General features: G+C 35.1%; 2 protein-coding genes across 7 annotated transcripts in view; both read right to left on the bottom strand.

The window, feature by feature from the left end:
• The window catches only part of LOC111510822 (uncharacterized), a 326,252-nt gene that overhangs the window by 92,907 nt on the left and 206,747 nt on the right, over window positions 1-26,598 (bottom strand). The gene's annotated exons all lie outside the window — the stretch shown is intronic.
• On the bottom strand, window positions 14,778-20,583 carry LOC141481130 (uncharacterized). The gene is made up of 2 exons (XM_074172274.1): window positions 20,391-20,583; window positions 14,778-16,308 (listed from the first exon to the last, which is right to left on the bottom strand). Exon 2 carries the CDS (start codon window positions 16,284-16,286, stop codon window positions 15,444-15,446), a length of 843 nt encoding a protein of 280 aa, XP_074028375.1. The 5' UTR covers window positions 16,287-16,308; window positions 20,391-20,583; the 3' UTR covers window positions 14,778-15,443.

The following is a 26,598-nucleotide window of genomic DNA, read 5'->3' on the forward strand; positions in this document are numbered from 1 at the left end:
CTCCAGTATGCGTTTTGAGGTGATACCTATAAGGAGCTCCTTGTCCGAATTCTTTTCCGCAGTACATACATACGTACGGCTTTTCCCCTGTATGCACTCTCATATGTGATGTAACCAGATCTTTCGTCGTGAAACTTCTTGAGCAAATAGTGCAAGAATAAGGTTTGTCGCCGGTATGGGTTCGAAGATGCTGCTTGAGCTTGCTCTTGCATGACAATTTGCGACCGCAGATGTCGCAGATGACAGAGTAATCAATTCCTAGCTCTTTATGTTGACTGGAATAGTGAAGACGCAAACCGCTCTCGTACAGGTAATGTTTACGACATATTGAGCACTGAAACCGCGGCAGCACCTCTCCGTTTTCGCTCTCCCGATGTACACTAGCCAAGTGACTATTGAGGCTCCAAGAGGAGCCCAGATTTTTGCCACAAACAGTGCACTGATACAACTTTTCCCAACTGTGGCGATGGTTAAGGGCTGTGGATTTTCTTTTGAAGATTTTGTTGCAGATTTCGCACTGATATCCATTATGCGACAGAATGTGACGCTTAAAGTGATCTTTCTTGTAGATCTTCTTGTCGCAGAAATGACAGCAATATTTTCCTTCGATATTGTGGTATCTGGAGTGAAAAGCAAAGTCTAGAACGTGTTCGAATTTCTGTTTGCACAAAGTGCACTGTATGGGTTCCCTCAACTCAAACATATTCTGTATTTTATTTTCTTTTTCTCTAACCACTTTGACTTTATTTCGGTTCATCTCTTTTTTTGTTTTGGTGGCATCCAACCTGAAATTTCGTGTTTCGTTAACAATGAGGTGAGGAATTATCATATACAAACCTTTATCAGTGACTAAATGTTTGAACATATGGCTTGTAGATGTGCTTTATTGAATGACATTTTTTCCGTATATGAAAATCGTTTCGTATATAAATATCGTAACATGAATAGAAACTGCTACAGTAGTTTCACAAAAATATTTTTTCCGAAACAAGAGATGTACATGAAATGGGAAATGCAATCCAAATTTTTGGACTTAGAAAATTCCACATTTCTGAAATAGTCTCTTTCAACAATTGAATTTGTGAATTATGAATGATATTTTTGAAATTGTTGAAATACGTTTCAAACTAGTTCGGAAGGTATTTTTTAAATAAACTAAACTGACATAAATATGTTATTGAATATGTAAATCACGATGAATACTTGTATAATAAATAAACAATAAATAAATAAATTAAACTAACGTAACTATGTTAATAAATATGTAATTCACGATGAATATTTGGATAATATATAAACAATAAATAAACAAAACCAACATAATTATGTTGATAAATATGAAAATCACGATGAATAATTGGATATTATATAAACAGTTATATATATTGTTATAAATAAATAATATATAACGAATACAAATACAAGTTGTTAGTGGTATAGTGTAGATAAATTCAAGTGTCATGAAGAAGCATATCTTGGATTATTCCGAACTAGTTTCATGAATGTCAGTCATCATTTGTAATGCCAAGACGTAAAACATAAACCAAAATATTTCATGAACAAAATTTATCTATGGAATAATCAATTGAAATATTTATCAAAGGAAATATTTTTCACTCATTGTTAAATACTTTCATAACGATAACCATAACAGTGAACGAAACAACAATATTTTACTTATGTCGTAGTTAAAATTCGTCTAATGGATCTTTCATTTAGAACTCATGAAGAAAATTTCAACAAAATGTGTTTTTCATTCTCTATGATTTTTTTGTGCCTATGCTATGTACAAAATTCAAAAAAGTCTAGTTAGAGTACGGTTTTATTAGTCTGATGTATCTTAAAACAACTAAAGTGATCAGAATAATCTTCTTTAGAAGCATGCATTCAGTTTTGGATGAAAAGAAGAAAAGTGAGGAAAATCCAGTATAAAGTATTTAAATGATATTGTGAGATTTTCATTTCATACAATGCCCCGAGTTTTATGCAAATACTTGTATTTCTTTCAGTGAAATGAGGGGTTAAATTTGATTTTTGCAGCAAGGGGCAAATTCAGCTTTTGGTTTGGGTTGCATAAATTACACATGTCCCACCAAATCACAGACATAATTTAGTGAGACTGCAACACATTTTACTCTTAACGAAAAGAACTGATATCATGAAAATGTAAGATATTGATGACTTTAGCTTTGGAGACGAAATTTGTAATATCGCAAAATTAAGTACGAATTCCGCAAGAGAACTGAATTTGTTTCTTTTATGACAATTTTTTTGTGATGGGTTTCAAACCTCCTGAAATATATTTTGATGAAAAATATTGAAGGATATTAAGAATTTTTTCTGAAAAACTCCTCCATCTTCATCGATATTTGATGAATTCTCCTATCGATTTAACCATATTGAATAATCATGTTGAATAGGAAAAAATGTATTACGGAAAATTCTCTGAAAATTATTCCAACATTTATTTAATAATAACCTTCTTACAATTCTGACAACTAATTTCAAAAATTCATCAAACTATTTCCGTTTTTATGGGCATATAACAACTTTTCATATGTATCTTCAAATTACTACTAGAAATGAAACCTTTTCCGCAAAGTTTGCAGACGTACTTCCTATCTCCAGTATGGATTTTCACATGGTACCGATAAGGTGCCGAATGTCCGAACCTCTTACCACAGTAAGAGCAGACATACGGCTTTTCACCAGTATGAATTCTCGTGTGGGATATCAGAAGACATTTCGTGGCGAAACTCTTATTGCAAATGCTACACGGGAACGGTTTTTGGCCAGTATGGGTGCGCATGTGACGAGTTAGTCTTGTTCTGTTTGAAATTCGCCTGCCACAGACCTCACAAATCACTGTGAGGTCGACACCCATTTCTCTATGGGTGCTCGAGTAGTGTCTTCTCAGACCCGTCTCGGATTCATAATGTTTCTTGCAAATCGGACAGTCGTATTTGCTAAGAGGCTTCCCAGTTATCAGTTCGTGATGTATCGTATGCAGATGAGTATCTAAGCTTTTTGGGTTGGCTAACTGTTTACCGCAAATCTTGCATCTATAAGGTTTTTCACCACTGTGAAGGTAGGAATGGTTGAGAGCTGTGCGGCCTCGTTTGAAAGTTTTGTTGCAAACCTGGCATCTGTAACCCGAATGAGCTTTTATATGTCTTCGAATTCGGAATTTTGAGTTCACGGTGAAGAAGCATAAATGGCAGGAGAATACGTTGCGGTCGCTGTGTTTCCTTGAATGATAAGCGAATTCGATGTGGTCCGAGAAACACTTTCCACATTCTTCACAAATGAGCGGTTTTTCGATTTTCAAGAGGACAGTCAGCTTAGTAGACTCTTCATCGATTTGAGGTTCGAGAGAAGGCATAGCTTTAACGTTAGGCGATTTTTTCTTAGGTTTCCTGAAAAATATTGGTGTTATTCGCAGAAACAATCTGATTTTGACAGTACTTACCCTTTGCAAAATTCTCAAAATTTATTTTAACTTCATTATATTGTATCGATAACATTAACAGGGTTTTTAGTGCGGAATCACAATTAATGATTGATTGTCACTTTCCTTCTGATCAGTGTGATTTTTAAATAGGAAGTATCAGCTTGTGATATAACGTTTGAAATGTCTCTACATTCTCTTTAGATGGTGAACATTGTAAATAATTTCCGTGGCAACGTTAGTTTGAAACGCCTTGTCAACTTGTTTTGCATGTTACAACATTAGATATCAGTATTTTAATTTAAGTTCCAAGTTTGTTAACTTCAAGTCTGACAAATGGTTAGATTAACTTAAATGCTTAAAATTACAGTTTTACAAATGACTGGTTACAGAGATAAAACCCGAACACAACAGGAAGTAGCTCGCTTATTAGATTTCAACTTGTCTTTCCACTTACCAGACAATGACACTTGTGATGTTTGCGATAAACTTGACTGTGAACTCAAATATGAAAAGAATGATGAAAATCTTATTGGACTCACTCTGCAAAAAGAAAACCACCTTAAAGATGCATCACAAAGGTATAAGTTAAAGAGGGAAGATAAACTGGAAGCCCGTGCTACTCAAGGTTCCAGAGTGATTATGTCTGATCTCGAAAAATGTCTTCCAACGCCTGATTTGAAGAATTCACAAAGTTTTTAATCAAGAAAGCTCTGGACATTAAATAGTACTATTTATGACACGACCATTGACAGAACTTGGTGTATGATGTGGGATGAGACAACAGCTGGTCGGGGAGGTAATGAAATAGCTTCATGTTCATTCGTTTGGGCGATGGAAGAACTAAGAAATCCTGATAGATCTACGGAGAACTTGACATTGTGGACAGATAATTGCAGCGGCCAAAACAAAAATATTAATATGGTATTCATGTATCTGTGGCTGTTAGAAAAATTAGGGACGCTAGCAGAAGTGAATCATAAGTTCCTACTTGCTGGGCAGACACACATGGAAGTCGATGTTAAGCATTGTGTGATAGAGAGGGCGAAAAAGAAAGTAAACGACAGGGTAAATTTTATCGCTTCGTGTTCAAAAAATGACCCCTTCATTGTGAGGAGGATGTGCCTCGAAGACTTCCTTGATTTCCTCTACTTGAGAAACAGAGATGATCCATTTGTTGCAAGGAAGAAAAACACAGACAAGGAACCATTTTTGATATCCCGTGTAGTGTGGTTGCAGCTTCGCAAAGGTGACAGCAAGTTGTACTATAAAACAAGTTTTGCAGATGAGGCCTTCAAAACTGTCGAATTCAAAAAAAATCTAAGAGGAAGGGTCGTTATGCCAGCGGCGATACCAAAAGTGAGAAAAACAAAGAAGAAAATAAGTAACGAGAAATAGAAAGATCTCATGAATTTGATGCAGTGGGTTCCTGAAGAATATAGAGCCTTCTTTGAAAGGCTTCCACATGGAGAGACAGAAGGAAACTTTCCTGAGGATGACTCCACTGCTCTGGAGTAATGAAATATTATTTTGTAGTTCGTCTATGTTTTTTTATGTTAATTAAAAATTTTGAATGAATGCTTGCGTAGTTATGTTTACTTAAAAAGACGTAATAATCATTTTTTATAATATATCTTAATATCACTAAGTCCAAAAAAAGATTCTTGATATAGAGGCATAATGGCGTAAGTCCTTTCCGGCCTAATTTAAACCACGATAATTATATCAATTGTAAATTATTCACACAAAAATTGTCCATGAATGAATAAGGTACGACCCTTTCAATGTTTTTGATGAATTTTGATATGATATCTCGAACAATAGCTTTGTAGCTTAACGATGAAATTATTATTTTCACTTTTATTGGTCTGCTGTAAAGTTAGCACAATGTGACTTACGTCCATCTGGTTCTGAGGTACAGATTTCATTAGAACTGTCCTAATTTACCGCCCATATCTCAAAGATCAATAAGCAAAATAGAGAAGCAGTTTCGCGAGCTTGGTCATGTTGGAAAGATAAATAAGCAGCTGAAAATTCAATGAGTGATGAACTCAAATTAGATGTAATGCTAGAGTTTGAGGAAAACCCACATACATCGAGTAGGCAGGCATCCACTACATCCAATGTTAGCCATACATCGATAGTAAACATATTAAAAGAAAAAGAAATGCATCCCTATAAAATGATACATACTCAGGAGCTCATGGAAGACGATTTCAATGGAAGGACTTATTTTTATGAGCAAATAATGGACACGTTGGATAATAATATAATCCGCTACTGGTCAACAGAACATCCTCACTGGATGAGAGAAGAACACACGCAGTACCCTCAAAAGGTTAATGTTTGGGTATGGATTGTAGGAAACCATATCATTAGTCCCTTTTTCATTGAGGGCAACTTGAATGACGATAATTATTTGGCACTACTTCAAAATGATGTCATTCCAAGTTTAGCAAATTTATATCCTGATCCAGGAAACACTTAAGTTCCAATGAATACGATATGGTTTCAGCAGGATGGAGCATCACCACATTATCAAGTTAATGTCTGGCAATACCACGATACAACATTTCTCAATTGGTGGATCGGTGTACAGTAACCAAAATAATGAATTTATTCCATTTGGCATTTACACACTGTATATGGAACTCAGCCTTCAGACAGACTGAAATTTTTTGAACTTCATATAGCTTAGATGTCTCAGCTACAATTATCCGTATAAATTTTAGGAATAATTCTTATTGTTTTCCAAAAATTCATTTGTAACTATTCAAAAGTATACACGGAAAAAATCTCACTAGAATTTTTAAAACAATATTGTGTCACGGTAATTTTCTACAAATTGTTGTTTTAAATACAACAATTGTATTGAAAAACTAAGTTTTCGAATTAGGTTATCTCAAATAAAATTGTAGTTGATGATTGTAGTAATTTATCAAATAACATATACAGCATATCAAAACAACTTATTTCAAAAAAAAAAAAAATATATAACCCCTTCAATTCAACTTATTTCAGTTTTGCTAATAAACATTTCAGCAATTTACGAAAGAAATTGTTTCAATATATTCCATAGTACAATCTACTATAATTTATTGTGTATTTCTCTCCAATTTATGATAAAAATTATCTGTGAACTTAACAATGAAGTCATGAATGTTTTTCAAAAAACGACAAAAATTAATATCATATATCACTACAATTGTTGGAATGAATGATAAAATATTGTGTTAGGAAAGAAAAATATTTTGCGAAAATATAAAAAGTACTCCGTTTGGGACTATATGGGTGACCATATACAATGCGTTAGAAGATATTTTACGCGTTAGGCATTTGGTGTTGTTTTGGATATTGATGTGAGAGGAGATAATCATAATATAATATAGTGGTGTTATTTCTGTACTGAAAAGTATATTTGTGGATATCCATTCGTTTTCCTCGATTCATATTGCAGTCAATGCGAATATTACCAAAAGTAAGAATGAGTTCAGAAACTGATATAGCAAATATGCCAAAGAAATAGGATTTTGAAAACCTTACTGGAGTTTTCGTAGGTGAGTACGGAAGTTGGGGTAGATCTTTTATATTTTGTTTGATTTCTATGAGAACTCTCAAATTTCAGACTATAAAAAGGCTTTTGGATACCACTGAGGATGGTAAATTGATAATGGCTACTTATAAACCAGGACGCGTATTTTTAAGACATGAGATAGCATCCTTAATAATTAAGAATGAATTGAAAGATGACAAAATAAAAGGTAAGCAACAATTTCATTGCAAAAAAATAATTCACCAAAGGAAATTGTTTTCTATTACAACTAATTTGTAACAAAAATATGAACAAATTATGGAATCATTAGTTTTGAAATTTTTGATTTCAAAAGTTTTCTCGCTAACTTCACAAGAATATAATAATAACATTTTATATCATTTTCTTCACCGATTTTTAATTTATTTTGAGAATTTTCTGTGAGAGATTTAGAACATTGGCAAAAGAAATTAGTGATATTTTTCCATAAGACACCTTATGTTAATCATAAAGGAAAGCCGAAAACCGCTAGAGCTAAACTTTGATCTCTAATTATATTTATTCAAGGATTCAAATAATTTATTACTAGAATATAAATGTTTTGTTTTGGTAAAATTCACATTTTGTTAAGGATTGGCAATACTAGAATTAATTATTCTTGAAGTTTTTACCTTGCACTCAACTGAATTCATAGGAAAATCTTGAAATGAGAAAAATCGGTAGTTTGATCCTAGAAAATTTTACTACTTACTTATACTAGATAGACATTATCAATGTAATGATTTGTATTTTGAATTTTGAAATCTTTTACCATTTTACTTCCTAACTATGTTTGTCATTCCTCAACTTTTTTGACAAATCACATTATCAAGATATGTTGATGTTACATTCACCTTTTTGAATTCGATTTTTGTTATATTTTATAAATGAAAATTGAACAAGAAGTAGGTATCAGAAACATATTTTGGTTTACTGTGAAATGAAGTTGAATTGATACTATCTGTATTATTTTCCTCCACGAATATTTTGTACTTTTTCAAACAATGTTTGGTGATAATTAAAACATCCTGTTTCAAAAAGTGATAGATAGGTTTTCATTCATTAATCATTTCATAGTAATTACTCATATGATTCGTTTGAGTTTTCGCTACAATATATTACAATTATTAGCACAATTCCAGTAAATTATTGATATGTGCTGTATGAATTTTTCTGATGGTTTGATGTTAATTGGAATAATTTAAAAAAGTTCGTGATAAAAGTTATATAATTTTTTAACACAATAATGCTTTGAATATTTTGACAAATTTTTATGTGATTCCGTGAAAAATGAAAGCAAGATTTAGTACAATAATATTTGAAAAATCGCTACAGATTTCAATGAAAAACTGTTACCATTGAGAGTTACTGGTAACACAAGGTTGGGAAGTTTTCAAAACAAAATATATCGAATGGTAGAATAACATGTACTTATGTATTACAACATTGTGTTACATAACATTACAAATTGGAGTGATATAATTTGTAACAAAAATGTTTACAATTGTAGAAATTTTCGCAACATTTTTTTCCGTGTAATGATTCGCTTTTTTGCTTTTATAGAAAATCTATAAAAAATCACCCTAAACAAAAAATATGCTGGATTTTGTTTTTTACATACAAAGATGAACACCAATAATTGATCATTCTTACTATTATATTTAGTTCCCTTTTCTTACTGAAGCAACAAAATCCCGTTCAGGGAAAATTACTGAATTGACTTCATTTGAGTTGACAACATTTATCGTTAACATTTGTCCAAAGGTAATTACAAAGAGATTCACAGATGAATAGGATAATCATGATTTTGAAATGAACTTCAGTTGTACTAGAACTTATCCACAAAAAACATGCAATGGATCCATCTTCTTACCTTACCATTCACCAGGATACTTTGTATCTATTGAAACCTGTATTTTCAACAGATTTATTATTTCACTCAACAGAACACGCACTTTAACTTTTCAATAACAAACTCTACAAAACATCTTCATAACATTTTTTTTCAAGCCCATTGTATCAAAATTATATATATATATATATATGGGATTTTTTCCGGCTGGTCATCCACTGACAAATCTGAATATTGAATTATATCCGACAGACAGACAGAAATTAGTGCCGCAGATATTTCTCGTTCATCCAGCAGGACTGTGCTGAAAATAACCTACCGACTCGTTTTACTGATATTACCTGCAGTAAAGATCCGATTCAAACAGCAAAATGCTGAGACTCGATTTCAACGCGACTCCACTGCATGTATGAAACCTTCGTCTAAGAAAAAGATTGTTAACTAGTGAATACTCGAATAATTTCAGCATGGTAATACTGCTGGATGAACGAGAAACATCTGCTAGACTAGCCTCTGTGAGGAATCTTGCATAAATGTCTGTCGGATATAATTCAATATCCAACGTGGTATTAGCCGGGGAAGTAGTTGTTTTCCAGCAGGCATTTACCAGAAGCTACTGTGTAGCTAGTTGGGAAAGATGAATGTTTCAAAAATTCATTTCGAAATATTCATTTTCTTATACGTATGTATTTCTTCTCGATACAGTCTTCAGACACGTTTTGATTTCTATGTATGAAAAAATTAAAGTTTCAAAAATGTTATTCAACATCTTCCCAAACAGTCATATCTTAAATATTATACAAATCAATATTTATATACAGAAAGTATCATACAAACTATAACCACCCCTGGATCTTTTCAGTAAGACTCGATTTTAATATTTACAGATCTTTGGATAATTTATTTCTCAACCTAATGATGTCAGTGATACTTGTTAGTTAGTAACAACACATTAGATATTTTTATTCGAAAAGTTCCTCTCGAGTTTATGAGTATAATAGTGAAATAAAAAAGGTGATAACCAAATTGATAATGAAATATCAACAGTTTTTCGCAACAATCTATGGTGCACTTATAATTAGAAATATCAAATAGTATAAACTACAATATATACTCAGATGAAAGCAGAATATGGCGTTGTTTGGAAAAACAAATTGAAAAATTTCAACCAAAGTGTTAGTAATAATTGTTGTTCTATTGTGTTTGTGAAGCACGATGTCGAACCATACTATCACAACCAGTGTTACAAAAATCAGTAAAAAATATATTCGATGGGTACGTATTACAAATATGGTAGTTTATTTGAAGTACTATGAGGATTATTATAGAAAGGAAACTGAGTATAAGTGGGTTTTAACTCTCAAGCAGCAGCACAATAATTCGAGAGCTCAAAAATCTTCTGCAAAAGCAGTAGACCTGACAATACTGAACGCGGCGCTTCCCTCGTGCGATTTCTTCTTCATATGCAGTGGATTAATTCACAATATTCTAATTGCATTATGGACAACAATGTGATGGATATTACTTACTTTGCTTCACTTGATAACGACCTGAAAATTTGTCAGACATGTTGAGGCTGAACTTTTTTCTACAATCGGATAGCACTTCAACACATAATGCTGAAAATTCTATCAGGAATTGGATTTATAACAACTTGTCTTAGAGGTAGACTGAAAGAAGTTCTACACTTTGGTGACAGCCAAGAACACTTGATTTGACGATTTTTTCATGTGGTTAATAGTAAAACGTACAGTATTCAATAATGCAGGACCCAACAATCGAGAGTTATATAACAGAATTCAAGATAATTAATTATCTTAGTTGGAAATGTGAGAAAACAAATTGATGGTGTCGTTCTAGATATAGTTTTGTTTACTGTATTATATAATTTTTTGAAAATGGAAGGGTTTATTTCATCAACTTTCAAACTTCTACATGATGGAAAAACAATTCAGGGTTGGTCATAGTTCAAGTGATACACCCTGTATATCCTTGCTGGTTTGGGTAATACTAGCAATATGGGTATTTGAAAAAAAAAACAAATAATATTCCCATTTTTTTATGATTGGAATGTTTTGATGATCATTCATTTGAAATCAGTAAATTTGTTCCCAAAAATTCGTATCTTGAAAAAATTCGAGAAGTCAGCCACACCAAAATACTGGTGTAAAAAGAAGTTCTATTTTTGATAAAATCCTTTTTATTTACATTCTTAGTAAAAACAGGGAACAATTCAAGAACACACTTCAGGACAACTGATTTTTTTGTTGAAATGTCATTTTCAGTGCTTACCAAAAAGTATGCATGAAGTAAAAAATATTCTAGTACTATTTTTTATACTACATAGGTAAGCCAAATAAAAATTTAAAAAACAATCTCGTGATTTATTAGTTCAGAAATTCGTTTTTTGTTATCACCTTCATTATTGACTACCATTATTAACAATTTTCAAAGGCTACAATGAAACAATTTGAAACTTTTGTTGTTTCACATAACCTCCTTCGGGTTTACTTTCGTCATTTATTCAATTTCATTTAGATATACGTTTCTTAATATCCCGTTCCACATATAGTGTTTGTATTCCTCTGACTATATGATATAATTTGTAACGCACATTGCAAACTTTTTGGTAAGCAAGTCCTGAGATCATTTTTGTTTTCGTAAAACTAATATCTACTTGGGCTCACACTTAATGATCTGGTCGCAATTTTTCATATGAATCTTCATATTGCTGAGCGAAATGAAACCCTTTTTGCATATCATACATACGTGGGACCTTTCCCCCGTGTGAGTTTTGATGTGGTATCGATAAGGAGCTAGCTGAGCAAATTTTTTACCGCAGAAAGAACAAGAGAAGGGCTTTTCTCCCGTGTGTACCCTTTCGTGAATCTTCAGTTCCTGCTTTTTGGAGAAGCCTTTGTTACAAATATTGCAAACGTGTGGCTTGTAGCCCGTATGAACTCGCAGGTGGTACTTGAGTTTGTTTCTCGTAGCTATGGTTTTCCCGCAAATATCACAAACGACGGAATAGTCATAACCAAGTTCTTTGTGACTAGAAGAGTAATGCCTTACAAGACCAGAGTGGCTCTCGTAATGCTTCTTGCAGATCTTGCAGTCGTACTTCTGCAACGGTTTGCCGGTGATGATTTCGTAGTGAGTATTTCGTCTATGAGCGGAAAGACTTTTAGTGTACGGGAAGTGTTTTCCACAGATTTCGCACTGAAACGGTTTTTCTCCGGAGTGGAAATATTGATGTTCGTTGGCATCTTTGCTCTGCTTGAAAGTTTTCTCACAGCATGGGCATTTGTATTTGTTGATGCCCTCGTGTTCGCGCATATGCTGTTCGAATGGCGGCTTCGAGATACTTTCAAACTCGCAAATATGGCAAGAGTATGATCCCCTGGTGCTGTGTTCTTTCGAGTGAAACGCGAAGTCAAGGTTGTTTTTGTATTCTTCGCCGCAATGCTTACATTTCAGGGGTACATCCAGATCTATTGGTTTGGCTATGATTTTGGGGAGTTTCTCTGATTTAATCCTAGGTTTTTGTTCTCTTTTCGCAGGTTTAGTTTTCTGATTTCCATTTTCTTGTTTGATTTTTTTCTTGACATATTTTCGTTTCGTTTTCTTGCTGAAAACAGATACAATTAAAAAATCAATAAAAACAAATGTTTGACACTTCCAAGTACAAATACGAAAATAGCAATAATATAATACAGTTTCACAAACAGATAATCTGATTTCAAATTCTGGTTCAACTCTGAACGGTAACTTACTCACTTCTTTCACAAAGGGCCACTTTTCTCATACATGGATATTTTCGAATAAAATTGAACATCAGATTTCTGATCAGATACTTTTCAACAAAGTTCAAATTAAAAGAAATTTTATGAAACTAAAAAAAATACATGATTGTTAAGTACTCCTGAAACTGTTGATTGATAAACTTATTTTTTTTTATCATTTGTAGTCGTTTATCATAACAGGTAACAGGTAATGTGGGATCGCCGTGCCAATCAAATATCCTAATTATAATTTATTCAATATTTTATTAACAAATCAGACTTTTCCCAAGCAGAAACAAATTATTTAGATTTTGTCACCAATGCATTTGCACACATTTTAAACAATGAAACTTGGTGCATTCGGGATATAAACTATGAATGTTCATGGAATATTGGTAAGAAAATCAAAATTTCACCAAAAACATCAGAATTTTGATTGAAATATCTATAAACACACTGAAAGTCATCAATCCTAGTTCAGTTGTCGAAGTATTTCTTTTTAACGCCTTCAACTTTTGAACGGATCAACTCAAAAAATTGAAATTTCGGATAATGAAATTAATGCATAAATAATTTATTTTGAAGTGAAATTGTCAGATGAAACTTTCAAGATGGCGACTAGGTGTCATCTGGGAAAAAAATTAAACGGAAAAGGAGGCCTTGTGTCATTTTGAAGCTCCTGACGAATACTTCATAAGCCTAGAATATGAAGTCAATAATTTCACCTACTACAAAATGGAGGAATATTTAATAATTTCCTGAAGACAAACACATTAATATCGATATTTCTAGAAATATTCCTTTTTATCTGCCATATGGCAATTCCAATTTTCGGTTTTACTAGTAGAAAGGTACCATGTCAAGAATCTCTAAAATTTGTGATGCACTGTTTGGAACCTTTGGTGTAGTAATGAATATTACTGGAGTGTTTCCCAACAAAAAATTTTTGTTTTTAACACCTCGACACATGTTTCGATCACCAAGTGATCATCTTTAAGAAGAAGATTAAACTGTTTGATCTTCCTCTTGAAGATGATCACTTGGTGATCGAAACACGTGTCGAGGTGTTTCAAATAACGATTTGGTGTTGGGAAAAAACTCCAGTAATATTCTTTAATCTCTAAAATGGTCGATTTTCGTCCATTGGAAGAAGAAAAAAGCGCCCAGGCCATCCGTCCACTCCGGAAGAACAGCAAGTGGAAATAATTGGTGACATGGTAGTAAATCCTGAACAGTCTACTTATTTCGTCGCGAATGTTTGTAATGTGTCTCCTCCTACTGTGTGGAGACTTTTGAAGAGGAATTAAAATGGAATTGAAATGGTACACCAATTAAATGAAGATGGCCCTGATCGAAGAACAGAATTCTGCGAAATCATGACAGAAACCATTGCAAGGTATCCTACCTATCTCCACAATATTTATTTTAGTGACGAATGTACATTTTTTTAAACGGCAATGTACACAGACAAAATTGCCGTTATTGGAGTGACACCAACCCTCACGTTTTCCGGCAAACACATACCCAATATCCAGAAAATATTAATAGGTAAGAAACTATCTGGATACTATTTTTTCCCGGTCGTTGGATTGGCCGTCGAGGTCCTACAGGTCCTGAACCTGCTTCAATATTGGATATACGGCAGAGAATAATAAATATTTGTAGAGATATTGACGTTACTGTGTTCGAAAATGTTCCGCGTGAAATATCGAATAAGCTGAACTGACCTCAACTTATTACCTCATATTATGTAGTTAAATGTCAATGTATTCAGGCAATTATTAAAAGTTCCGCCATTTTGTAGTAGCTGAAGATAATGACTTCATATTCTAGGGTTGTGAAGTATTCGTCAAGAGCTTCAAAATGATGTGTCACAAGACCCTCCATTTCATATAGTTTTTCTCCCAGATGGCGCCCAGTCGCCATCTTGAAAGTTTCATCTGTCAATTTCACTTCAAAATAAAGTATTCATGCATTAATTTCACTACCCCAAATTTCAGAGTTGACCCGTTCAAAAAATAAAAGGGGGCATCAAAGAAATGCACTGTATAAAGTGTTCTTCAAAACATGGAGGATCTCAGCCTATCAAAATAATCCTACACTGCTTTTCATCTTCAGTTTCTGGGCCTTGACCAAAGTGTTTGAAACTGTTACGCATTTGGTCGTGTACCTATTAAACCGTTATTTGAGGATTAATGTTAACAAGTTTAATATGATCATGTCCTGTCACAAGTTATTGCGAGATTTGGAAATGAAAATTTCTGATTTTATTGAATCTACCCATTGTGGCGTTGAGTTGGATACAAATAAGTATCTTCTTGATTACCAAAATATGAATATTCGTCATAGGGTCAAATTTCAAGATGGAATAATATCATACATACTCTTATCACAACACAGACGAAGGCAAACCTCTCCTATAAGAATTTGATGAAATTTCTCTGCAAAAGTTGACTTTTGATATTTTAGAATATATAGATTACTCGTACATATGTTTCGGATCAACATTACCACTGTTTGAAAGGTAATGGGTTACTTATGAAAATTTCAATATGGTACAAATGTTAAGTTAGAGATTGTATAGTCAATAGAATTCCATTTATTTTTATATCAAGAAAGATATTACGTCTTGGCTCAATCTGTATGCAACAATATTTAAAAAAAAATACACGATTTGATCAATTTACAAAACCGGCGCCATTAGTTACTAGTCATCAGGTTTCTTTTTTTGATCACAAGTCTTCATGTGGACCTTCATATTACTCACAGCAATGAAAGTCTTGCCACAAATCAAGCAAGCATGCGAACGTTCCCGGAATGGATCTTCAGGTGGTACTTGTAGGGTGCTAATTGAGCGAACCTCTTTCCGCAGTGACAACAGCTAAACGGTTTTTCACCGGTGTGTACCCGTTCGTGTATCTTCAGTTGCTCCTTCTTTGCAAACCCCTTGGAACATACTTGACAGACGTGTGGACGGTGACCTGTATGTGTTCGCATGTGGTACTTGAGTTTGTTTTTCGTTGCGATGCTCTTGCCGCAGATGTCGCACAACACGGACCAGTCATATCCCAGCTCCTTGTGGTGCATCGAATTGTGCCTGAAAAGACCCGAGTGTGTTGCGTAGTGCTTGTTGCAAATGGTACAATCAAATTTGACTAGTTTTTGGCCAGTCACCAACTCGTAGTGGGTGAGACGTCTGTGTGTCGTCAGCGTTCTGGAATAGCTGAAGTGTTTTCCGCATATTTCACATTGAAATGGCTTTTCACCGGTGTGGAAATACCTGTGTTCGTCTGCGTCCAGACTTCTTTTGAACGTCTTGCAGCAGCTTTGGCACTTGTACTTTTTGATGCCTTCGTGTGCTCGTACGTGAAGTTCGAAAAGATATTTAGAGGGGTTTTTGTATTCGCACATGTGGCAGGAGAATATTCCGTTTTCGTTATGTTCTTTCGAATGGAAAGCGAAAGCCAGATTGTTTTCATATTTCAAACCACAAAACTCGCACTTGATGGGAATATCAAGGGGTGTGGGCTCGACAATAACAGAAAACGAGTTCTTTCGTTTCGATTTTGTTTTATACGTTCTCAACCTCGCTCTTGGAGTGCGATGGTTAGTTTTCTTGTCACCATTCTTCATTAGTGTCAGGTGGTCAAAATCACTGCAAAAAATGAATAAATTCAGTGTTGGAAATTTGAATTCTGAAATCTTACCACTTCCAATGGAACTTTCAAGACAACTAACACATGGATCAATAAGTTCCGAGACTAACAATGAAAACAACATTTTTTTTACAAAATTTTTTTTTATTCATCAACATAATCTCCTTTTAGGGTGATACAATGGTTCCAACGCTTTTCCAATTTTTCAATACCATGTTTATAAAAAAATGTATCTTTCGCTTCAAAATAAGTTTCAGTTTCAGCGATGACCTCCTCATTTGAGCCAAATCTTTTTCCCTGGAGCATTTTTTTAAGATCAGCAAAGAGCCAGTAGTCACTGGGGGCTAAATCTGGTGAGTATGGGGGGTGGGGAAGCAGATCAAAGCCCAATTCGTTTAATTTTGCCATTGTTTTCATCGACCTGTGGCAAGGTGCATTGTCTTGGTGAAAAAGGATTTTTTTCTCTGCATGTGCGGTCGTTTTTTTGCGATTTCCTCCTTCAAACGTACCAGTAAGTCAATATAATAATCACTGTTGATCGATTTACCTTTTTCGAGGTAGTCAATGAAAATCACGCCATGCGCATCCCAAAAAACTGACGCCATCACTTTGCCAGCTGACTGCTGCGTTTTCGGACGTTTCGGACGGCTTTCGCCAGCTGTGCGCCACTCAGATGACTGCCGCTTTGACTCTGGAGTGTAGTGATGTATCCATGTTTCGTCCATGGTCACGTAACGACGCAAGAAATCTTTTTTGTTGCGAGTAAATAGCGATAAACAGCTTTCTGAATCATCGACTCGTTGCTGTTTTTGTTCCATCGAAAGCAATCGCGGCACCCACTTAGAAAAAACCTTTTTCATGCTCAATTTTTCATGAAGGATAGTAAATACACTTCCATATGATATCTGTGTCATCTCAGCAATCTCACGGAGCTTCACTTTACGATCTTTCATTACAATTTTTGTCACTTCACTCACATTTTCCGGTGTAACAGCTTCCACAGGTCTACCCGAGCGTTCTGCGTCATTTGTGTCGGTACGACCACGTTTAAACTCGGCAAACCACCGACAAATCGTTGCTTTTGATGGACAAGAGTCCGGGTAACATTTTTCAATCCATTCTTTCGCTTGCACGGTGTTTTACCCATTAAAAAACAATGTTTTATCAGAACACGAAACTCGGTTTTTTCCATTTTTTAAACAAACTACAAAACGACTTTACTCTAACTTCGATAACTCAGCTGTTTCTGGTCCGATCGACTTAAAATTTCGACACGTTTCAAGCAAAGGTTAGTACTCTAGAAAGACGTAGTTACTGGTTTACTAAGAGCGCCATCTCTGGGTTAGTCTCGGGACTTATTGATCCATGTAGTATACCTCTAAGGAATGAAAACCTTGTTCGAAGCCACAACTGATAGATCGCCAGCCCAAGTTACATGTTTAGGGGGTCATTTGTTACCTCTTGAAAATGTGTGATTTCTATATACAACCAAAGGAGAAAATGAGTTTCAACCTTATGTCAGTTGTAAGCGGTGCAAGTGGATTCATGAGAAAGTGAACATGAATCCAAATCGGAGGGTAATTCACCAAAAGATATCGTACGGTAGGAAAAATTGGAACTGGAGAATAGGAAAAGTTTTCATTCTCGAAAAAGTGACTTCTTTATGCGAATGTTAATAATTATTTTACAGTTTTTAGGAAATCATTTATTATATTGAAAAGGCATACGTTGAGACGTCCATATCTCCATAAAGTGACAGCATTCAATAGTACGAGTATGTTCAAAGACTATCAGTAATTTTCAAAAAGAACTGAGTTTCATCAATTGAATTGCTCTCAACACTGGTTACGCTTGAAACTTCTATAAGAAATGTGAAGATCAAGAATTCTGCGAGTGAGGAATATAATCGTTGAGGAGCTGGCGTCCTCCAGGAAGTAATACTGACCAAGCTGAAGGTGGATATTGGTATACACAACCATAATCAGAGGGACAATACTGGCACGGGTAACAAGTGGTTTGTCCTCAAGGTGGAATTGTCCCTCAGTGTTATAGAACCTTGAGTTGGACGAGTTACTATGTCTTCTGAACCATAATGGATACAAGATACTGAGCTTTGTAGACAACTAGCATTCACCAAGAGGACCAAAACAGAGGACCTTTAAAACTTCGAAGTGAACAGAAACTTCTGTTACTAGATCCCAGGCCGATCTAGAACCAACATATAGGAACAGTAAAAAAAGATGGATGAAGCATTGATGCAGGCCAGACGCACTTTCGAAATAACTTCGGGTTTGAAACCAGATATGATGTATTAGCTCTACACCATGATGGTTAAACCCATGATAACATTCATCTATGGTCTGGTGGCTGAACATGAATAAAACGACCGCAAAACGGGTTGCAAAAACTTGCATGTTTTGGAATAGCGAGATCAATGAAAATCTCTCCAATAGATGCATTGGAGACACTTTTGAATCTTCTTTCTTCTCATATTTTAATGATGGGGAAGCAAGGATGAGCCAATTAAGATCATAAAACTCACCAAAGTCAAATGGATCGGTGATAACAGAAAATTCAGTATGTGAAGGAATGAACATCAAACATGTTATCGGACCACATGACACCGGAATGCATGTTCGAACAAATATGATTGACAGAAACACCTGGTATACAAACGAGTTGAAAACCGAAAATGGAACAGGAGCGGGAATGTACTGTACTTGAAGAAATAATCATTTCAGTTACGTACCTACCCAGTCAATATACATCAGTCTTCCAGACTGAAGTGTATGTATCCTTGCAATACGCAAAGAACAATAATTTGAGACCTCAACAAAATGAGCGGATCAATATTTTCGAAAACAGCCAGGGTGCTGATAAACTAAAAGTTATATCGAGGCTGGTCTGGTGATGCCGTAAAGAACTGAGGAAACTGGCAGACATGGATAGGTTGACTATATAATATGTGTCAGAACACTCGGATACCGCAGTCAACGAAAAGCGAATCATTAACTATATAAAGAGGCCCTGAACCAATTATGGCTGTACCAAAATCTTTTATACGGATCCAGATTGGTAATTCGGTCTATAAGAAACATGAATAGTACTGGAAAAACACGACCGGGAAAATCTTCCTAAAGGGACTGGCCGAGAACACAACTGAAAAACTGTTGCAACAAAGAAAGGATGGGTTCAAAACTATTAGAGTTCTAGTCACTGGACACTGTCCATTGAGACACCTGGATGAAATAGAGTTGAACAACGGAGACCTTAGCTGCAGACAATCTGTTTAAAAAAATCTGTTTTTCCGTTAATCAGCTGTCGCCCCCATACTCTCAGAAGTTGAGAAACTTGTGCGAGCTAAGGATTAACGAGGTCTTACCTTTCAACGTGTGAATCCTAACACGGTTGCAGAATCATCCCAGCTTCAACCAGTTAAATTCTCTCGAGAAAAATATCTGGTCGAGGCAAGAATCGAACCCACGGTCTTCCAATCGTGAGTCTGGCGCACTACTACCGCGGCCAATTTCACAACAAAGCAACAGATTACTCAGAGACAAGCGCTTAAACTTCTATGAACACATACGCCTAGCAGTACAAAGAGCAGGAACGGCCAAAAAATAATATATCATCTAATCTCTATGAACTCAAAAGGACTATATGCAATAAAGTACTAATGTATAGAAAGCTGATAAGATCTGCTGTACCTATACTCCTGTCCACTGTTCTACAGCTTGAAATAGACACCTCTTCTAAGTGAATGAAAAGTACTCTGTATCGTCACAAACAATGACAGATGCATTCAAATGGAAGAAATATTAGAGCGCTCTGGATTTTCACTAACAGTAAACATCACCAGAATCATAAATCATCATAATCAGTCTCGTAAAACTGATACTGACGCAAACATCATTACTGCAAAGACATTTATTCACAAATGAATTCACTTAACAAACCACGCATCAGAAAATCGATAGATTTAAAAATTATCTGGAAGTGGTTGTATATCGCTGCTTGTTGTATATCGATAGTTAATCCAAAACAGGGTAAAAAATATATATGAGGGTCACGTGATACTTACAGATTAATTCAGATTTATTCATAGAACAAAAATCTTGAAATCTAATCATGCACTTCGGATCCAAACAACTATAAAACGCTTGATTTGGAATCATTGATCTTATCACTAGCATCTCCATTCTCACTTATTTTGATATTTATTTTCATATGATTATAGTTATAAAACTGAAAAACATAACATAACCTGTCACTGTCAAAATTGTTCGTCTAGAGAAGAACATCGGTCTCATGCAGATTTCGAATGAAAAAATAGTTATATCGACTCCTACAAAATTATGTTCAAAAACTACTTCTGACAGAAATATTTGCGAGATGATAATGTGGCTGATTAAACTCCAGATAAGGATCAAATATCTATCAAAAACTATATTTGTTTTAATAACTTTTCATTTGTCACTAAAAAGTAATATATTTGAAACGCAAATTCACTTGATTTTCTCAATAGTAGTTTTTCATATAATTATTTAATAAAGTATCATTATTTGATAAAGTATAATGGAACTCATAATTCAAGAATTATGAGTTATGAAAAATATCTTCGACAAAGCGTATTCCTTCCTAAAAGATTCGAAAACACAATATACAGTAATGATTATGATTCGATGGACCTTATTCACAATGCATATCATATGTCATAAAAGAATTCTTATGTAATTTATTTCAGATTTATTTTCAGAATATGGTATTCAGTTATTATGATCAAGTGTAGAAATATTTGAAAAAATGCAAGAATTGCGGTTGGAAATTCTCTGCAATTGAGAAACATGGATCATGTAAAATTTCTTTTGAAATAACTGCGAATTGATACTAGTTGAAAGTCATAGTTCTCAAGCCATAACTGAATATTTTCAAGGTTGATAAAAATGTTATTTTGAAAATCATCTCTGTCAGATTACAAAATGAATCGATTCATTTCATTTATGAGATACCACAGTTTGGTAGTCACACCAAACAACAAAAATATAATACATTGTTTTAGGAACAGAAAGATAATAAAAATAATATTTCGATAATCGTATGACGAATATACTCCACATATAAATCAACAAAAAAATGGAATTATCAAAAAGAACACTTGGTTCAGGCCAGTCTCAAATTACCTACCTTGTAGGATAATGGACTGACACATATCAGAAAACAACTACTCCCCTGGCTAATACCACGAAGGGCGTTGGATTATATCCGACAGGTGTCAGTGCAGGATTCTTCGCTGAAGTTATTTCTGCATATGCTGGTGGCGATACAACTGCCGGAATCGTATTTCAATTATTGGAACACATCCACAGACCGGTTTCGGGATGTTTGGGCACTCGTCAGTGCAAGATAGTGTCTATCATCAACATAAAATCAATGGTTTCCGGTGATTGAAAATCAAATTCCTTCAGAGCATCATTCCTCGAACTAGGCTGAAACGAACGACGAACAACAATTTTGTCATTAGCCCATCTGCCTGTGAACGAGGTAACCAACCACATATGCCCACTCATTTTGTAAAAAAAATGGCCCAATGGCAAGTATCCACAAAAATATTTGTCAAATATAAATTTGATGTAAACAGTTGAATTATTATTTTGACGTATATTCCATCGTTTTCTTTCATCTTTTATCCATTCCGAAATCTCCAAAAGTTTGTCGTATGCCTCAAATTTACTTCTGAGCCGAAAAAAAATCTGGCTACATTCTTGTGTGTCGAAATGATGGAGTTAGATGGAGTTGAATATTTGCGAATGCGTGCTGTGTGTGAAATTTCCCCATTTCTTCTAGCATTTAAGAATAAATAATAATTCAGCCCCCGAAAAGAGAAAGTATGTTACAAAAGTTTGGGTGATTTGGAATAGTTTTGGTATCACGAATTGGAGCATGGGGAAGAACTACAATTACAATAGTGAAGTATCGATAAGTTATAGAATACAAAAAAATCTTAGTCAAAAACATATTTATTGCAATTAACTCTTGTGATATTGATTGATGTTCCAAACTTATGCAGATATATACATATTAAACATATTGTGCAGGTCGCTACAGACTATTATCGTTGTACGGTCTTCAAATTTTCAAACAACAATCAATTTTTCTTTGAACTGAGCCGAATTATTTTGCAGCCACTGATATGAGCTTTCCAAGCAGACTTCACTATGAATGATTTTCCGCAAGTATCACAGACATGAGGCCTTACTCCAGTGTGATTTTTGATGTGGTATCTGAAAGGAGAATGTTGTTTGAAACCTTTGCCGCAATATTTGCACACATACGGCTTTTCTCCTGTGTGCGTCCGTACATGTATTTTCAGCTGGGAAGCTCTCGAAAACTGCTTCGAACAAATAACGCAAGATAACAGAGCACGCTCGGTATGTATTTTCCGGTGACAAGATAGCTTTTCTTTGCAGGAGAGTGTCTTTCCACAGATATCGCATATCACTGCCGGGTCCTGTTCCTTGTGTTTCAGGTGATTATGTCTGTACAACCCAGAGGAAAATTTATAAGTAATATTGCATTTTGAACACTCGAACTTTTTGGAGGAATAATGTATACTGCGCCTGTGCGATGAGAGATGTTTCTGGAAGTTGAAATGTTTTCCGCATACTTCACACTGATATGGTGTAACACCAAGGTGTATATTTTCGTGGTCCCTCAGGTCACTTTTGAAGTTGAAGTGATCTTCGCAGGTTGAACATTTATAACGTAGACACCCATCGTGAGTTCTTATGTGAGTTTCGATTGTGAATTTCGTTTTCAAAATACAGTTACAAATGTGGCAGGTGAAGTTGCCGTCATTGCTATGCTTTACGGAATGTAGAGCGAACGCTAGATTCGTTTTGAAGGCTTCGTGACAACTACTGCATTCGAGTGGTTCATCTAGTTCGAAGGGCTGAATAGTTTTCTCTCTGATGACTTGATTTTTTCTCCTACACTTTGTCTTTTGTCTAGGGCTGTGAAATTTATTTTTACTCTTTATTAGGGTATTTTTCGACTTTCTGAAAAGAAAAGTTCTAGTTACCAAACATAATTGTATTTTTTTGGTTATTTTTCTTACCCTAAAAACAAATAACATACTCTCATTGCGGTTTGCATAAAACAATTCTAGAAGATACAACTTTTTGTTCAAAAAGCTTCACTCTTATTGACGGAATAAAATATAGCAACACGTAGTTATTTACCGTTCTTCAAAATAAAATAATTAATACAATTAAATTTAAAATGTCAGATTCAGTTCCTGTAGACTTATTTTATCCATTCCCAAGATAATATGTTTCAGGTAGAGAACTGGATCCTCCGGGAGAAGGAAATATTGAAAGCAAATAGATGTTGGTTCACAGATGGATCGAAAACACCTTCAGGTTCTGGTGCAGGTGTTTTCAGTCGCAGACTCAGGACAGAGATGTCAATCTGCCTAGGAACCTATGCGATTGTATTTCAAGTCAATAAAAATATTCTCGAACAGTCAAGCGGCGTTGGAAGCTCTTGGCTACCGACCCACGTCCAAATTGGTAACAAATTGCCAAAAACGATTCTCCTCGATAGGTAGACTTGACAGATTGTCTCTGGTCTGAGAATGAGGCTGCTGACTCTCTTGCAAAGGAGGGGGCTGCAAGCAGCTTCATCGGACCAGAACCTGTCATTGCCATCACTTCATGCTTTGCCAAACAAAGACTGAACACCTGGATGGCAGGAAGATTTATGGACTTCTGGCAGAATCTTCCAGGATCGGCTCACTCCAAGGCGTTTATTCACCCTTCGAAGCTTGATACCAAACAATTGTTGTACTACAGTCGGGATGAACTACGATGTCTAACAGGCCTTCTAACAGGTCAAAGTTCGGCAGAGCCGTACTCTTACCATCTGTCCTGAAACACCACTCACCATACAAACTAATCGGCTTCGTTAAGAGGCTGGGTTTATTTGGTCGAGTGTGAATGGGTGGACGGTCGAATAGACCCACTCACTTTGGAGGGTAGCCAAACTTAACCTAGGTTAGGTTAGGTTAGATGGTCTAAATACGATGATATACGAAGAATTGGAAGTACTCTTTTTGACCAACTCTAATATGAGCTGATTATAACTTTTGCAAAGGAAGAATCGACAACAAATAATATTTCTTCATTTAAGTATTATCAAACCGGGTTACAATATGAAAAACCATTACAGTAGGCTATTGAAACTTTGAACAGATAACTGAAACTCAGAAAGTCTATCTAATATACTCTATTGTTTGAATAATCGCAGAGTTCCCTCAAATAGTATTTATGATTTCCCTGTAGGACAAAAAATATTTATCGTTTGTTAGTGGGCATTCAAATTCACACACTTCAATCGAATTTCAACCTCTCGCCATATTACGTCGATTGTTTTTTTCATTTTTTAAAAAGAACTGTAACGACCTTCAGATATTGTCAAATTATTATTAACCATTCATTTCTTATAAAATCGCATTGTAGCTCTGATGAAACAGAATACATATGCGAAACTGAACGAATACGTAAATTATTTCTTCGCCTTCTTATTCCATCTCTATTCTATCCTCTTATAAATATAAGTCAATTTTCAGGTGAGTCGGTCTTTTATATATAAAAAATAATACTTATTCAAGTCTTTATTTACCAGTTCAAAGCGATAAAGTAGACTCGAGAGTAGATTTACCAATTCGCGTGTGAAGATTAAAAAAATAAGGCAATATTTGACTTTCCTTTCGCCATAATGGGTGTTTGAATGTTTGAGTTTGTACTTTCTTGATTCTAAAGCCAGAATTATATTATTGTGTCGTGGTGTGTTGTGACGCGCCACAAGTATATCGTATCCATACATTTAGTATGTTTAGAATTATATTAGTCAAGTGCAGTGTGTCGGGACGCGATCTGTCGTGACGGCGATTGGTCGATTCTCGATCGGCGTCAGAACGATGGTGGGGTTATGACGCGTCACAACACTCCACACTAGTATGTTTCTAATCTGACGCGTTAACTAGCTAGGGAATAGTCGTTTGCATTTATTTGTTCACAAGATATCGGACGAACTTATTGAACTTGTTAGAAAATACGGGTTTGCATTTTTTAAATATCATTTTCTACCATACTCAAATTGATTTTTTGACATCCTGAAATATTGATGGAATCTTTCTTCATCACTTGTAAATTATATTCGCCCTCACTACTTCTCAGATCATTTACTGGATAAACCCAATATTTTCTCTTTTCTTTTTAAGTAAAATTTACATTAGTAGATACGCAAGGTTATCTTGAATATCACTATTCAAATCGGAGAAAAGCATTGTAGATGCTCGCCTGTGTTTACTTCAAAGGCCACCACTGTATTGACTCGAAATATCTTCAGAACGCGCCCCGACACGACAGAATAGTCTGCACACTCACCGTCACGTCAGAGAGCATCACAACAATCACAACATAATAATGTGTGTCGAGTCAGAAGGCCATCAATTATATGTTGTATACGTGCAATGTTCAATAAATAAGGTGAATGTTCAAATTTCGCGGGCTACATGCATTCGATTAGCGATTGTTTTTCTTTATTTATGTTGGTAAACTCGTATCGAACATATGTTCACAGTTTCTGTTATTCAGCATGTTTATTTTGTTGGTGAAAGGCAAAAGTTCAATTTTCTGCTATCAATCAAAGAATTTGCCTTAAATTTTGTGTAAAAAATGGAATCAAGTGCTCAAAAACACTTATAATGTTGACAGTGGCATACGGTGATTGGACTCTGGAGTCAGAAACATGTTCACAACTGGTACAAGCTTTTCACAGAAGGTCGAGAAGATGTCCGAAGATCATTCCATAATTGCTGTTTTTTGACCAAACAAACCGTCACATGAGCATCGCTCAGGAATTGTTGAATGACGTCAACGGCGTACAGATTTGGTTAAAAGGGTCATAATTGGTGACGCATCATGAGTATATGGTTATGACATCGAAACCAAGGTCCAATAATCTCAATGGAATGGCCCAGGAGAACCAAGACCAAAAAAGCAAGTTCGATTAAATCCCAAAGTTTTGTTCACTGTTTTCTTCGATTACTGCGGCGTACTGCATCAAGAGTTCTTGCCAAATGGTCCTATGGTCAATAAGGAGTATCATCTTGAAGTTATGCGTCACTCGCGAGAAGCAACACGAAGAAAACGTCCGTTATTGCGAAGAAACAATTCATAGCTTCACGATAATGCACCCGCTTACTCGTCATTGCTTGTTCGTAATTT

The sequence above is a fragment of the Leptinotarsa decemlineata genome, unplaced genomic scaffold (genome assembly GCF_025532065.1).
Source record: "Leptinotarsa decemlineata unplaced genomic scaffold, Ldec_3_MD MMD2_tig00000035_RagTag_RagTag, whole genome shotgun sequence".
NCBI classification, from domain to species: Eukaryota; Metazoa; Arthropoda; class Insecta; order Coleoptera; family Chrysomelidae; genus Leptinotarsa; species Leptinotarsa decemlineata.